Source organism: Pseudoliparis swirei, chromosome 19 (assembly GCF_029220125.1).
Source record: "Pseudoliparis swirei isolate HS2019 ecotype Mariana Trench chromosome 19, NWPU_hadal_v1, whole genome shotgun sequence".
In the NCBI taxonomy this organism is placed as follows: Eukaryota; Metazoa; Chordata; class Actinopteri; order Perciformes; family Liparidae; genus Pseudoliparis; species Pseudoliparis swirei.
This window is the reverse complement of record NC_079406.1, coordinates 24,526,434-24,543,897: the sequence shown is the minus strand read 5'-3', so window position 1 is coordinate 24,543,897 and position 17,464 is coordinate 24,526,434. Positions and strand designations below refer to the sequence as shown.

General features: G+C 42.0%; 1 protein-coding gene across 1 annotated transcript in view; it reads left to right on the top strand.

Moving 5' to 3' along the window:
• Positions 1-17,464, top strand: part of fstl5 (follistatin-like 5) — a 181,151-nt gene that overhangs the window by 8,830 nt on the left and 154,857 nt on the right. Inside the window, exon 2 of the mRNA XM_056439702.1 lies at positions 13,450-13,594. Coding sequence (XP_056295677.1) covers positions 13,450-13,594 — 145 coding nt within the window. The remainder of the gene's footprint in view (positions 1-13,449; positions 13,595-17,464) is intronic.

The following is a 17,464-nucleotide window of genomic DNA, read 5'->3' as shown; positions in this document are numbered from 1 at the left end:
TTTCCCCTCCTCACATTAAACAGGATATTCTAAAACGTGCAATAAGAGAGTTTCTGGTGTAAAAAGAGATGATTGACTGTCACGTATAGGCCGACACATGGTGGTGGGTCAGTGGTTAGCAGGTCCTTCTTTCCATCAGAGGGTTGGCGGTTTAATCCCCGCCCTAGTGGGTGTATCCTTGAGCAACACACTTAACACTGAATTGCTCCCTGGAGCTGTGTCTACGATGTATGAATGTAACATGGTTCTAAGTCGCTTTGGATGACATGTAATGTAACATATAGAAGAGACCCAGCCCTATACACTACCGTTCAAAAGTTTGGGGGTCATCCAGACAATTTTGTGTCTTCCATGAAAACTCACTTTTATTTATCAAATGAATTGAAAATTGAATAGAAAATATAGTCAAGACATTAACAAGGTTAGAAATAATGATTAATATTTGAAGTATTAATTTTGTTCTTCAAACTTCAAGCTCAAAGGAAGGCCAGTTGTATAGCTTATATCACCAGCATAACTGTTTTCAGCTGTGCTAACATAATTGCACAAGGGTTTTCTAATCAGACATTAGTCTTCTAAGGCGATTAGCAAACACAATGTACCATTAGAACACTGGAGTGATAGTTGATGGAAATGGGCCTCTATACACCTATGGAGATATTTCATTAGAAACCAGACACTTCCACCTTGAATATTAATTTACCACATTAACAATGTATTGTGTGTATTTTTGATTAATGTTATCTTTATTGAAAAAACTGTGCTTTTCTTTGAAAAATAAAGACATTTCTAAGTGACCCCAAACTTTTGAACGGTAGTGTATGTCGGTGTTATATAATGACCACACAATAAAACACACCCCCTGGATGCATTGGTGATGTAACTGCGGCGCAAAAGAGGATTTAGTGAGACAACACGCCAAGTTCAAAGCTCAGTGTAATCACATTTTATGCGTTCAGGATAGATATCTGAACGACACAGATAACAGCCTCATGAAAAGGATGCGGGATAATGAATTATGTCATCACAACGTGCAGCCAACACATTACCACACAAGGGCCCCATCTCCTTCTTTATCTGCTATCTGGTGGCACTGGGATGCACCGCTGTTATCCGCTTGACATTCGGCAGTCTTAATGAGCGGGGGGGATGATGTCGGAGCGGCGCTCCTCCTAAAAGGGTTCAGAAGCTGAGTCTGAGAAGACGAGTCGCTTCTTTGAAGTCCAGTGGAACTGATTTAAATCTTTGTGGCAGGTGGAGTCAGGCTTGTAAATGTACCATAGGGACTATAAGGTGTGATTGATTCAAGGGGTTTGGAATGATGAGACGAGTTTCTCTGAAATCTCATCTGCTGTTTTTTCCGACATGCATTAAAAAGGACGGCGTCAATGTTTTTCCACATTCTAGCATGCATATTAAGGAAATATACCATAAGGATTAAGTAATAACGCACTTGGAAAGAGAAGAACCACTGTTTTAAACTTGAAAGTAGTCTTCTAGCTGGTCCCTTACTCATAGAGTTTTGCAAGTTGTCACGAAAATTGAAGACGTTCATGTTTAGATCGTTTTCCCCATGTTGGACTTTATGGATGATGCCTTTTAAAGTTGAGGTTCAAAGGTCATTAGTTGATACTGAAAGCTGCACGAAACAATCTCACTTAAAGGTCTATTTAGGAGTTTGTTCCGGAGCTTTTGAACATATCACAGGATTTCTATCAGTCGATGGAGAGTTGTAGATATTCATATTTCCATAGCATCTCCCTGATTGGATTTCTCATCCATGTTGGCTTTAAAATGTGAGGTCCTTTGCATTGGAAGCAGCACAACACATTCCCTCCAAAAAGTCCATTTAGAAAACCTTTCTGGAGATTTCACTGCCAATTGTGTCTTCTTAAAATTGCCATTGGGAGTGGGTGATTGCTTTGCCCCCCCTCCCCGCATCTCCGGGACGCCCCATTCAAAAGGCATGCCGTCTGAAAATGAATGCAGCAAGGCAAACAATGGGATAATTTGTCTATAAAGTCTCTGGCGTCTACTTTAACTTTCACTGGTGCAGGCGGGGGGGTTCGCCGAGCATGAAAAGTAACCCCACGCTTCGTAACACACATTCACACCTGAGAGCTGCCCTGGATAACCACAGGTTCCATCAGCCGGCCCCTGTTGCAGCCCCACTGGGGCACTTTGTGAGTTAAGTGCACCTCAACAGCAGGTAATGAGGTAGCAGCGAGTCACTCACGCTCAGATTCATGCTTTCTTATTTCAAACCGAGCTCATAACGGCGTCTCTTCAAACACTTGAACTTATTACTGTAACCTGGAAGAGTCTCTACTTTCAAGTGAATTACCATGAACTTTGACAAAAATACAAATGGGCGAGCGACAGTTTTATTTGCGACCTGCATGACGCTGCATCTTCATGCACGGCGACTGCTTATATAGTGCGTCTCGATAACGCGGATCATTGAGTGTCGTGGCTTGATGGTGGAGCACCTCAATGCACACGTCTGCTCTTAATGTAGAACTCAGATTAGTTGAACTCCTCTGCTTCACAAACACACACAGGTGTTATTAACACCAATGTAATATAATGTTCATCATATTGAGGAAGAGATAAAGACAAATGATTGGTAATTCATGCAACTCAATAAGTAGGTAGTTGAATTTGACTAGTAGCATAACTAGTCACATTTAATACATTATGGTGATTATGGAAGTTTGAGTTAAACGTGATCCAGAATATCTGAGAGATGTTAAAGGTTCACGCCTCGGCCAAGGTGTGTTCAGATTTGGCTCAAGTATTTGGACTCAATTTAAGCTCCAGAAATAAATCCCCCTTTTCCAGAAAATTGCTCCTCAGATGAAAAGAAAGAAAGGAGGCCAAGACAAATGTAAAAAAAAGAAAAAGGGGTCCCTTTTGAACTATTTCCTCACGCCGTAGTTACTCTTGCTCATTATTTCTGCTGTCAATAGCACAAGCCAGGATAAAGTTAATTAAGCTCTGCACTTCCTTTTGGCATTTTATCCATTCGAACAGAAGGCCGCTGTTAAAGAGGCGGCTTAAAGGTGAGCCTGCGTTAATTAATCTGTCGCGAAAATAATGATTTCTTTCTTTCTGAAGTGAAAAAGCAGAAGCAAATCAAAGGCACCAGATTATGACTTCTCCGGTGCCATCGACGCCCACTTGAGCGACAACAAATCGATAGCGTTCCTCTCGATAGCAGCGGGGAGTCCTACATAATTAAAACGTGCTCGGAGCGCAACCTAAAAGGTCACATATCAGTCAGTCTGTGTCGAGCTAAAATATGCTAAAACGTAGATGTGTCCTCCAAATATGAAGATCAGAGGAAATATAAAGGCTTTGCACACAAAGCGGAATCCACGCTCCACTGTCAGAAGATACAGACGCCGGCACAGCTGGGCGTCTGCGGAGGAAAGTGCTCCGTTGGCGAAGAGACGCGGCGCGCGCTCTCACCGAAACATCTGTCGCCGTGCTATTTCAGACGAATGGCCCCCGTGATTACACCATAATGTTTTTTTTTGTGAGGATGAGGCTTTGAATTCTAGGGTGCATTACAAGATTGTTCACTGTTTGACACGTTCTTCTCGGCAGAAAGATGAGAGTTTGAACCCCCCCCCCCCGGCCCGAAAATAGAATTGGCGTCCCGGTTCGGGTTGAGTTGAAAGTGGAAGGCGCCTCCGCGAATTTAAAATCGGGAAAACAACATCGGGGACTCGCAAGTTGCGGTAACGCGGTCGTGTTTGCGTTCCCTCAGAACCTCAAGAAAGAGCGAGAAGGTAAATTAGTGGCACATAGGTTGAAAGGCAGTTTGAACTCAAAGAGGAAGCCGAGGAAAGACAACAAAAACCCTACTCTTTCTACTTGTTTCGTTTGAGGATATTGTTATGATTAAAGTTTGGGAAGTCAACTTTACATTTGAATTACTAAATAAATCCCCTCTACAGACAAACTGTGTTTGTTGGAGTTCTGTTCTAGCAGCCTCTTGACTTCTGTACCTTAGGGCCTCAGATAGCACAACCTCGGGGGCAGGAAGTACGATCCGGCAATCAAGAGGTTGCTATACGATCAATAGAGTTTCCATGAATTTTTATATTGCATTATAAGGAAAAGTTTCCCGGAAGAAATAATACCTTTTTGCTTTGGATTGCCAATTGATATCACAGAATTGTGATTCAGAGAATATCCTATTTGTGACAGATTTCAGCTTTATTTGTATCTCTCGCCACCTGGTTTATACTAGAGGGGTTTTTCCAGGAAAAATTCTCCGGCACACAGGGAATTTAATGCATTTTATGTTTCCAGCTGCCGTAACAGCCTGGAATAAACAAAGGGGCTGGGCGTATGCAGCGATATTCACCGTGTCACGTCAATAGACACAAGCTGAACTTTACATTTTATTGACTAAAGTCGTGACAAATGGTGCAGAGCGGTGCCAAACCCCTACGACGGTGATTACGTAGCACCCAAACTAAGACTGCAGAGCAGCACTGTTCGTATACTTTGCTGCATAGCGATGAAACACAAGGACTTAAAAAAATAATTAGACTTTATTTCCTTTACGGTATAACTGTATAAAGCAATGCGTATTATTTGTGCTGCATCTTGATCTTGGTAACGAGAGTACGTCCACTTATTAGCTGATGTTCCAACGATATCAATCATTGTTCAATCAATCCATTTAGGACTTAATCAATAAAGAAACAAGTCTCTCAAAAGTACTACGAAGCTGATTTGTTGAGCTCACATCGATAAATTCGTCTGCTAAAGAAGAAACAGTTGAAAGCTCTGAGTAAAGCTTCAAAATGGACTTTGAGTTGGGATTGTTGTATTTTTGTGTTAGAATTTCTGTACGTGGACCAGATCTTAGAATACAACTAAATTAATAATAAATATGAATAATAATGACTCGTAAAAAAAGAGCATTTCAAAACATTTGACTGCCTCTCTTATGCTATGAATAAATAAGAGAAGAATATGACAGCAAAAAATTGAAGTATAGTGTCATATTGTCTCGATATATATAAAGACGACCAAAAGAAAATAAATGACTGTTAGGATGTGACTTAATAAGTGAAGTTATTAATAGAGTTGTTTTTTTAGGGATTGTTCCAGAACGCATTGCTCAAAAAATCCGTGAAGCAAACCAAACACGTTGGCGGTTGATCCGGAAATGAACTTTAAACAATCTCACATTTATTCTGCACATCATTATTAATAAATTACCCGCACAGGCTTTGTGCCATAATTACATTTTTTGATTTGTGCTGCGGAGGGGAATTAAAGAGGATCGAGGTTTAAAGCTGGCTTCATTCTTTCAATATCAAATCCTTTAAAAAGATTAACAGTAGATTTCAAGTTCAATCTGAACGTATTGGTATTTGACTATTTTGTAGTTTCACAATAGAAATTTAGGGTGGAGTGCTTTGGCCAGGGGGGAAACTCAGCAATACTTACTGCACTTTACTTTACTTCCAACGCCCGTTCCTTTGAGTTTATATGAGCTTCATATAAGATTACAATCAGACACTCTCCAGCCAGCCTTTCTAACCTCTGGGCAAGTGCTGCCCCTTTTTTTATGAAGCTACTTTGCCATTTATTAACTGACTCACTGGCTGCAAGTCTTGTGGAAAAATATGGGGGGAATGTAGTATGGTCTGTTCCGAGTTGTGACTTTTTATTAGATTTTTTTCACTCCTCCAGAACCACCAGAACACTCATGAAAGGCGGTTTTCATTTCTTCGCCTCACGCAACAACAAAAAACACTCGGCAAAATCCTTTACAAACCCTCGAGCGTTTCATTTTCGTGCACATGGTGAACGTCTGGACTACAGAGGCGGCGTTCTCGAGGCTTCTTCGACGAATGGAACTAATGGCAAGGGCAGCCGTGGTAGTACGTCATGAAAATAACAATTCCTGCAGACGCCATGCGACAGACTGTTGGAGATACACATTTAGGCATGTATTACATTCAAAGGCGTCCCTTTGTCCGCTTTGGTGGACGGAACTCTTCTTTCTGAGAGATTGGCACAGCGTTTTGCTTTTTTGCATTTGTAAGGGAGGAACGGGAAACGGAAGCGCTACCCTAGGGGGAAGTCTGTCGCCCCGTGGTGTTTGGACGTGCTTTGAACTTGAAGGAGTCCTTTATCAGTGTACAGCGCTGCCGGGGATGTACGAGGGTGAGAAGTGGCGCGGTAACTCTGCCAAATAAGACATGCTGCATGGCCGACCGCTCCAGTGTTCCTCCAGAAATCTCTGAGACAAACTGTAGTGCTCTGACCGAATTTGATCTGTGCATATAATAATAATAATAATAATAAAAAGAATACCACTTAGAAAGATCCGCCCACAGGAGGTCAGGAATGTGTCAGCCGAAAGCATTTGGCGAGAAAGAGAGAGAGAGAGGAGCCGTTTATCTGCCGACTTCAAGTTCCCCTCCGGTGACCTCGCTGAAAATTTGAATAATTTCAAACAAGTGTCTCGAGGAAATCACGGGTTTACGGAGCAATCTGGGAGCTCCAGTGCATCCTTGCAAACAACAAAAGGCCTGTGTGCCACTCCAGCTATGTCATTTCATGGGCCTGTAGAATATTTTTGGAGCTTTGAAACATTAATAAGGTTAGATAAGTCTACTCATCTAGTCTGCAGTTGACATTTTTATACAGAATCAACATCTCTGGAGAGCAGTTGTCAGTCGTCTGCATTACGATGAATTCCACTCCATCGGCAATAAAAAATACCTTTTCAAATCTTGTGAAAATATAAATCTAAAAAAATGTTGCAGGCAGTTCTATCTAAAAGGTGCCTTGGATCTAAAAAGTGAAGAATATCGAATAAAACCTGGTAACATTTTATGAGATTTCATTGAACGTAATGAAAGTCTGAGATATTTAAAGAAAAAAAGCAATATCAGACTTTAAATATACTATAGGTCAAGTCCTGCATTAAAAAAACCATCAACGGCTCCTATATAATCAGAATATTGTCTCAAGCTGTGGACTTTTCAGATTTCTAATACATAATATGATAAACAAATACATTTAAATACACAAGTATAAACAGAGTGATTGAAATCTATTGACGATTATAACCCAATGATATAATATTCTGATATGGACCATTCTGTATAACGAGTCATTTTACTTTTGATGCATTTTGATGCTAATACTTCACTTAAATGCAGGACTTTCACTTGATTCGAGTGCACTCACCAGCAAACCATTTCGCCACACGTATGAAAATAATAGGTTATACCAACATAAATAAATGGGCTGTGTTTTGTTATGTTTTTAAAATGTATATATTATCTTAAAAAGGGCTAAATTCAATATTCGGAGCTTCAATGAAGCATCAAACAACTTTTTCCAATGTCCATATTTAGAGTGGTACTGTGTACGCTGTGTGGATCGAGGCTTTCGTACGTGTTTGTGCATGTGAGCGTGCCCCGTGACTATCTAATGGCTGACAGGGAAGCACAGGCCCCCGCATCGTGTTCCCATCTCAGATGAAACACGGTTACCTCGGTTACCTCTGTCAGAATCTTTTTTGGTTGTTTGCACTGTTAGAGCTTTTCACACAGAACGCAACAAACTGCTCCACCGCGCTGTGAAACACATTATTTCCAACGGCTTGACAGCTTTTCTCGGCCGGGTGTGAGATCTGCGCTGAAGCCAGCCGAACCCGAGAGAGAGTGCCCACTGGGTCACGTGCAAAAATGGTTTTCGGGGCTATTATCCCCGTTAGCTGCAAGCCGCCGCCGCGCCGAGAGCCACTGACAGGCAATACAAATGATTCAAATCTTCTCCTCGCTTTTAGAGAAAGGAGGAAACCTGGATGGCTTTGAAGATGGAAGTTGTCTTTTGCACTCCAGATTTCGGGGCTGATATCTGAAATTAAGGATAATTACGTTATCAAGGTGAAGCTTAATGTAATGCCTTGGTTTCCCCTTTTCCTAATTGTAATGTTCTCATAGAATCCTAAAAAAAAAATTGTTGTTGCAACTTAACAAGACATTGTCGATCATCATGCTAAGGTGGCACTTATTAAGTGTTGATATGCAACTCAGCTTCACATTATGTCTGAATGTACTGAACCGCTCCCCGGTGTAAATCTGCAGGACCGGCTGACTTAAGGTTGATTTCAGAAAAACCTCATGCATACTCAGCAAAGTGGATAAATAATAGTGAATGAATGAAAAAAAAAGATGTGATCTGCCTTCTCTTTTGACGCATTTTGCATTTGATACGAGAACAAAAAATAGGATAGACTGCAAAGTGTGAAAAAAAAGATTGCTGCCAAAGAAAAATGATGAATGGAGCCTCGAATGTCATTCCAACACTTGACAGGTCTTTAAAACAGTTTGCACAAGGAAAGCATTTAAAGAAATGTGTCCGTCTTGCTAGAACCGGCTTTTATTTTTAAATCATATGTGCAAGGGCTCATTGCATTTTCCGCCGTGTCTGTCATCGGTTTGTTTTGTGGCAGCATAATAAGCAGGAATAAGATCAGCTAATGTGGAAGAAGTGAGACCTTCTGTATCTCGTAAACGGGATATCGAGCATTTGAAAGGTTTCACCCCCAGATGCTCAAAAGACTCACTGAGGCGTCCACGATATTTTGAAAGTACTTTTAACATATTGATAAATTCCTGCATCCATAATGATCAAGTCTTGTGCTTGGCGAACTGTAAGTATTGTATTTTTGTGTTGAAATTAGGTCGGGGTCACCGTCTATTCGATGTGATCGAACACCGTGACCTTGAAGAGGTCGCAACCTTCACATGGAGAGTGCATTGGCGCTGTGTTGGGGCCCCTGGTCTTTTTAAGCACTTCCTTGATCTTCACTCACACAGATGTTCAGTGCTCTACTCTGATTCAACAGTTCATTGAGAATTCAAAGATTTATTCAGCTTCAAAAATAGTGTATTAACTTCAATAACCATAAATCATGAAGGCGAATGTCTGTAGTCCAGCCTCTGGGACAGGCAGGGGTCATACGGTTGACATCTAATTCATTTTTTCATTCATCTTATCTTTGTTTTGTTTTTCTTGTAAATTTGATTTTTTCCAGCGCTTTTATTTAATTATTAAACAAAGAACTAGTTGTGACTTGAAGAACTGAATTACTCTTTGTAGATATTGGTTAATTTTAGGACATAGTTTTAATTTGACTCTTAATTCTCGATTCCTGTGTGAACGAGAATTTTGTGAACTTTAGAATTACACTTCTGAATCGGGCCTCTTTCTTTCAGTTTATTGAGAAATAAGCAACATCTTTTGTTGTAGTGACAACTTTGCAGACTCCATGGTGGCTAGTAGTGCAAAGCTCGAGGGAAGCATTGGCTGTTGTTGATACAATACTCAAACATAGGGTTGCTGCCCTTTTGCAAGCACTTGAAATATCGTAACTTGTGCCATACGTTGTTTGATTGTTCACGATATTTTCTCTGTCTTGTTGCAAAATCATAAACCCTACTGATGCTCATACAGTGCTGTTTAAAAAACCCACAGAAGCAACCCCAGTGTTCCAAATAGACTATCAGCCATATTCAGAATTGAGAATGTGTTCAATTATATTTGAGACAAGCTGAGTGTAATTAGAAAGCTGTAAAGTGGAAAGATATCAGCAATAAGTCAGAATTAGTATAAGCTGACGAGTAATAGTCATGTGGGAGAAGGGTATGAGGCTCTTCGGGGAGAAAAGACAATAATGCATAATGTATTCCTATTTTCCAGAATCCAAACATGCATGACAGCTGATAGTAAATGACATTGTGTGCATGTATTCAAACTCAGTTAATTCCCAGCATGTTGCAGTCAGGTAATACGTATACGTAGGATGAGATTGGGCTTTATGGACATTTCAGTTCTTACGCACGTGCAGTGCATTAAAAAGTGAAAAATGCGCTGAACGAGACAGATTGTGTTGGGGGCAGGGGGTTGGAGGAGAGCGGCTGTGAGCTTGTCAAGCCATGATGCATTGTGTACATAGTGGGAAATGGTAGTCTTCATTTTGAAAGTCAATGCCAAAGCTTAGACGTGCTCCAGGGAATTTAAAACCACGAGCCAAAGTTATGATGACACTCCCAGGGGAGGTCCGGAGAAAACTTCCAGACGTCTTCTTTCTCCTAGCACTTTGAAGGTAGATAAATAAAACTTCGACTCTTTCACTCAAACATGCAACCTCTTACTCTCACGTACAATGTGTACTGTAATGCCTGTACCATTATATGACATATAGAGTGGGTGAACCAATTTCACAAAAAGATATCTCACCTTTTCCAAGACATATTCTGTTTTTCAGGCTTTTATTGGGAGAACTTTAACTTTCGGGTAACGTATGTGAACACCTAATTACTTTTAAAGTCCAGTTCATCAGGTACACTTCGCTAAAACATATGCAGTCTAATCATATGAATGGAAAGTCGAGACATTGACCTGTTTCCATATTTCAGTGGTACAAAAGAAGATGAGGATTGTCGTGAGATGTTATGGTGACAACACACGTCAGCGAGGTGTCGTCGCGGCGGACACTAGCTCGGCCGGCTTATTAGCGACGTAGCTTGTCATTTTCTAGAGCGGCGGAAAATGAGGCGGAGGGACAAGTTAGACCCGGCGCTGCTGCTGCCACTGGACACCAGCCTGTCGCTCGGCTCATTTTCTGTGACCAGTGTAGCGTGGAAGCACGGTGGGGTTAGCGAGCTAGCTAACGAGACAGCCGCAAGCTAGCTTATTAGTTCCATCGAGCTTTAAAGCTACACATGGTGACAGAAAATGAGTCAAACAGAGCACTGTGCCTTCCCGCGCTGTGACAGGTGTGTGGTTATATAATATTATATATACTCACCTCAGTGAGTCCACGACTTGCTGTTGGTTTTACATGTGTAGGACTGCTATAATGGTAGCAATTGCGGGGTAAAAAAATGGCCCATCTCTACCTTCAAGGTCATACTGCAGTTTTTGAGAGATCTTGATTTCATGTTATATTTGATTCACTGTTGCCTCCTTTCCATCTGTGTAAATTGTCATTAATTCTATTCACAGTAATGGGGCACGAGATGAAAACAATTAAACGTTTTGCTCCCTTGGGGACTTTTTCTCTCTTTTAATCCAGGCACGCACAGTTTGGAGGTTTCGGAGCTGAACTCCGAGCTCCTAATAGGTTTACTAATGAGTCGGTAGTCGAAAGAAATAGAACTGGAAAGTGATTTGAATGTGTTGAATTTGTGACTGATGAAATAATGAGTTGGATGGATAAGGAGCTGCACTGTATGACGCTTTTAAACTTCTTAAAAGTGTTCACATGTTTCTGACACAGCGTCCTGCTGAAGTTAGTCTTTTAATAACCCATTTAACACTGTGACGCCGCAAAGAACTTGATCGATCGCACTTGCAGGTAATCCACCCGGTGTGGCTGAAAGGCTGCGTTAGCAAAGAAGTGGAGCAGCAGCTGCTGCCGGCAGGACTCCGATACCTGGATCTGGAGAGTTTAGAAATGGATAGAGAATGAATATGGTCACATTGAAGAGGCAATAAGTAAAGGTCTGACTGCCCCCAAAAGGATCATTATTTATGTCTGCAGGGAGTTGGTAAAGCTATTGATGAATAACAGCGGTTTAACAATTACTTTGCCAGGTTCAGAGATCCTTTGAATTTCTCGACTCATACTTTCGAATTTTAACTCCCTGCACCACTGGATTATCAAAGCACATTCAATGCTCCGTTCTACACGGAGGCGGGAGTGAGGGAATGGTAGACGAGACATTTAATTTACAAAAGCTAATAGCTTTGCTCTGACAGAAAATAGACCGAAGACCGGTGCTTAAACCCGCATCATTGTTCTGGCTGTTGCATAGAACTCGTTTAGTCATTTCCTTGTAGATATTTATTTTATATATTCGCTCTCATAAGCTGCTTCATCTGTATCAGTTGTGAAAATATGCCGTTAATGTCTCTGTAAATAAAATGGGGCGAGGTGGATGGATGGGTACAGAAGGAGGGCTTAATTTTAACCGTTGTCTTTGTCAAAGTACAGATGTTTGTCAATGTCAATTTCTCTAAGTTAAGTGAAAAGTCTGGAATATGGGTGTTGAATTTGGCAGACAATTCCATGCACATCCAAGCCTTTGATGTTTATTCTTTTAATTGAACATTTATATTTTCGCCAGCATGAATCACATACTGTGCCCAGTTTTTCCCATATCGGTTCAAGGGGGAAAAAAAGGCTGGAGTTTTCAAGGCAGAAAAATATGGAGGGAATCCACAAGTCAGAAAAAATTAAGTCAGAAAAATTAAATGTCAGCTCTTTCGTCCGGCACATCAAAGCGCCAAGCTGCTCCGCCGACACGACCCTCCTGATCTCCAGTGAATATCACGTGGGCCCTCAGAGCTGCCACAACGGGGCCATTGTCGTCTGACTCGGTGTCACTCCAGAAGAACAAGGAAGCGGGGTCACCATCCGGCTGTCAGTCATCTCCTCCGCCGGAGGATGATGAGCAGGTGCTGGTGGATTGACACGGCTTGGAAAAGTACGAAGCTCGGTGTTTGGGGCGTGAAAATAAAAAAAAAGTCGAGTCAAATTCATTTATAAAGCGCTGCTAACAACGGGTTTTTCTTTTTCCGCGACGTGACGCACAAAGAACTGAAGGCGTAAATGCAGAGCGACGACGAGAGATGAAACCATAAGAAGGAGCAAACGCGTTGTAGATTTTAACGCGACGCTTTGTGACGTCTTTGTCTACTTGTGTACTCACGGGAGTTTGACGCTATCATATAAAGATATATTACTGGTGGTTGAGCCCGAAATGTCTGGGGTTTTGTAGCTTGTCATTTCTCATTTTCCCCCTCACATACAGCGCTAGTATTTCTGTATTTCATGCATTTTTACTTCCTTGGACAGAGAGGACATAGGCTTGTCTCCACAAACACTGTTTTGTTTAATTCACTTTTGTGTGCAAAGGTCAAACTCTTTTTGGTTATTTTTACGGCGCGATGAATTATTGAAAATGCCCTTATGTCGGAGGGGAAAAGTGAATATTGTCTCCTCTGTTAAATAAATGTGTTTTTGCTGCGGCTCCGTGAGGGTATGAGGAAACTGTCAAAGATGCAATCTCACCGCTTTATCACATTTGCTTTGACTTAGACACTCAGACTAATTAATCCAAAGCCCTCTGTTTAATTGCCGTAATATAGTCGCTCTTTGTCTTCTTTATCTCGATGATCTCATGACGACTATTTCCCCTTAATTGATTCAAAAGGGAGATCTAATCTCCTCGCAGAGTGTCGGCCGCGTATCGATAGCTTTAGAAACTTTGGCGTTTCCCATTGTCTACACTAATTACTGCAGGCTTGATGTATTGTCTGGGCCAAGCGGAATTGGACTTCCAGAGGGCTCGGATAGAAGCACTCACCCTTTCTTCTTCTTTTTTTTGACAGGAAAAGACCAATGAAGACAGCCAGATGGTGGTCGGCGGCAATTTTACTGTTGGGCCTCCTCGCTGTGCTCGGCGCAGACGGGAGACCCAACAAGGAGGACGTCCGGTCGCCGCTCTACCGACCGGTCGTGAGATTCCGACACAAGGTATTGATGCCCCGCCCCTTTTTTTCATTTTCCGTCCATAACAAGAGGCCTGGATGCGCTTTTATTTTACCAAGTATGAAACTAATTACAGTGGCGCTTTCTTCTTTCTTCCCGTGGTTGTTGTTGTATTTTTTCTTCTTCTTCTTCTGCCCACTGAAAAATACTTGATGAATCATTAACCCTCCCCTCGGTGCCAGGGGAGCGTCTTTTCAAAGACAACATCGGATTTATGCAAAGACCAAGACGAGCTTTGAGTGAAGGGAGGAGGTCCGCATTTCATTTTATCTCAGCGTTGAAAGTAAAAGATAGAATTTAATTTTTATTGACTCAGCGATAGAGGGCAGATGTGCTGTTTTTTGTATTAATCGCTTACCCTGTATATCAAGGAAGTTACTTCTTTCTCTCTCACTATGCCCAAAACAACAGAGTACAAAATAATGATCAGTTAGAGTCAGACTGGGATAGAAATCGATTGTTTTGGCAGACAAGGGAAATCATAGTGTTTTGTCAGGAGGCATTAGTCGGATTGTGGTTCCTTCAGTACACATTTCACATTACAGTTTTCTTTCGTCAGCAAACACATCTCCTGTCTATGAAATCCAAGATACAAAATTAGCAGTGACAATACATGCTTTTTTTAAATTGAAGGCAATTGCTTCTGCTTCTTTTCCAGCCACAGATGATCTGGAAATAGTGTGTGTAGAGGAAGTGAAGAGATTTAAACTTCAATACCCCCCCCCCCAGAAGAAAAGAAAAAAATCCTGTAATATGATCTAAGTAAACTGCGGAGATAGCACTTCTGCCATGCTTTATTCCAAACTGGAAGAGAGAGAGAGAGAGAGAGGGGGAGAGAGAGAGAGACGAAATGCCAAGACAATCTTAAAGAGCCAGATCACATTTTTTTATTACCTCATCTCTATGTACATTTCAGGTGCATTTCATCATTGTCACTTTAATACTTTTTTTATGACAGATCAAGATGTGAAATATCATTGGTTAAGCAGAATCCAGAAAGGGAAAACAAAGCTTTGTAGATGTCAGTGTCTCACGGTTTCATCTTGTGAAGTGAATGCGTTCAAGGTCCCGATGGATAAAAGGTTTCTTCCTCTAGCTTGTGTAGGATTTCGGGTATAGATTGAGCGTTTCGAGACCAATAAATGTGTCTGATTGTCCTCCCACTGGATTTGTATTTCGAATCCACAAAAACATAATTCCTCATTGTTGTGGGTAAAAACACCTTTGAGAATAATGTTAATTTTAGACGTAGAGTTGTTTAATACAATTTGAAGGTTGTGTGAATAGTGCATTACCTCCTGAGTAATAAACCGTTTATTATCATCTCTTGTTCAAACCCGTTCTGGCTCTTGTTCCCTTTTATCGGCCGGGCTTTGGAAGCAGAGCGACTTCCAATAATTAAAGTAATGTACGTCCAACGTGTGGCGGGAATTTGACGAGAAGCTACAAAAATGATGTGTGTTTTTCCACTCCAATCAAACGAATAGTGATTACATCGCGAAGGGTGAATGTCTTCACGGCATCTGCATACCCTTACAATCCATCCTGTGACAGGACAGAGGTAAACTCCGCTCATCCATCCGCCTGTCAGGAGAGAGCTGTGGAAATGTTTAGCCAAATGCCGAATGAACGACCACGTTGCCAACAATATGTCATCGGCCTGAAGAGAATCTCCTCCGCCGCCTGTCGGCTCGATTTGCCGAGAAGCTCGTGGGTCATCCGCTTGTCAATACGGTTAAATGAGCGACGCTCGATAACGGTGTCTACAGATCGGAAGAAAAGAAACGGCAACTGTCAACACTAGGGATGGGTATCGTTGTTTTTTTCCCCGATAACGGCGCTAAACCGGTACTTTTAAACGATACCGGTGCCTAAACGGTGGCAGTACCGATGCTTAAATTTAAAAAAGCACAAATGCCGATTGACAAGGACGACATTTAAAACCTCTTCGGCCAAATTCCCTGTAAAAGCCGTTTTCATGGCCGCACGGACAAAAAAGCGATCTTTAGACTGTCACGCTCTTAGCTCGTAGCTAGCGCGAGCTACGAGCTAAGAGCTAGCTTAAACATGGTTAGAATGGCTAATTTATCATTTGCTGGCCTACTTTTATGAATGCAAGATTGCAATCAACGTCACGGTACTAATCTGAGTTAAGTCACCACACAACTCAGAATAATTCTTTTCTTTTCACTCAAAAGTCTCCAGTTTAAAAAAATGCAGCAGTTATAAGCTTCTTAAAAAAAATCTACTTTGCATCACATTTTTTGATTGAATTCCTCTCAACTCAATGGAACGTGAGATTTTATTCCGAGTGGCACAATTGCACGAGCATTTTCCTCGTCTCCGAACGTCCCTCGAGCTCAACCGCCAACGAGGCGCGATACGCCGGCGGTCGTGGCGGTAATGCTACCCCCCACCCCCCCCCCTTCTCTTTGAAGGACAGCGTTTGACAAGGGTAACGGGATCCGACTCGACCTTTATGAGCTTTCCTCACAGAGACTTCAATCACACACCCACCAGGCACTCGGCCATAAACAGCTGGGCACGTGGTCTATACCCTGTAATTCCCGTGGTTTTTTTTCCAGAAAATCCACTGTGAAATCCTCTGCGCGAGGGTTCGGGAAAAGGACACCGGAATCCAGTCCTAATTATGATTCATCTATTATGGGAATACCGCTCAGAGTTACTGGTCTGTCGCTTCTGTTACATTGAGGTTTTAATTTTCTCACGCTGACTTTCGGGACAGAGGGATGGAGAGACCGGATGGTGAGACCGGATGTGTAACAGCGGTGGCCGGACGAAGCAATTTCTGGGAGTTTGTCACTCCGACGTCAAGCTGTGGATGTCAGGACAAACAAAATGGAGGCAAGGGCAACTGTGTGAACAGCCCCCGTCCATCCATCCAGGACTGGCTTGGCCACATGGCAAATCTAGATTAACGGGGAATGAGATAGAGAGAGAGCGAGAGAGAGGGTGGGGGGCAGCGCAAATGAGATTGAGCTAGAGGGACAGGGAATCTAACAGGAATACATCGTAAAAAATTCACAAGAGCTTAATGTACAGTGGCTCAATCGACAATGTGTGGCTCAGATGCGACTGTCGGCATTACCTCAACGCTCCCCCCCCTCCCCCCTCAGCTGGTCAGTATTAGCCCCAAACCTTGTCAGTCATCTTGATGAGCTGTCTCCTCTCCGATGGCAGCCAGCCTGGAGGCTGTGAGGTAAGCAGCCTCTGTCGAGTCTCCACAGGGGCTGATGAAGCAGACGCTGAATGGAGCCGATCTGTGCTGCAACCATAACAAGATGCCCATGCCGGTGTTAAACGGCGAAAGTCTGTTCTGCTTGCTCTTCATTGTCAGGTTACTGTTTGATACTTGAAATGAATATGGAGGACTTTTTTTGTTCTCCAGTCAATGAAAGGGTCTTGGTCGTTGGGTGTGGTGCCAATATAGCAAAGATGATGGACACGTGTGTCGGATGACAATGGTATTCAAAGTAAAATGAGAAGTGATATTTCAACATATCCTCATGCAACGGGTTCGTATATCTCCCAAAAAAGCAGTTTGTCCATTCAAAAAAATGTTTTTGTGCGTTTCTCTACGAAAGCCAGCAACGCTTCTCAATGCATTCGGTCTTTTCAAAATAAAATTCTTCTTCTTTTTTTTCATTGGTGACTGGCAGCAACATAAGAAACACATAGTTACAGACAACAACAAAAACACAGAACAAGACAAGTTAAAAGACACTAAAAGTTAAGAAATGGTGACATAGCAGAGTTAATTTCGGAAACATTGACATTTTTGGGAACCTGCCTCCATTTATTTAAATTTAAATTTAAAAGTCGTATCAGTTCTTT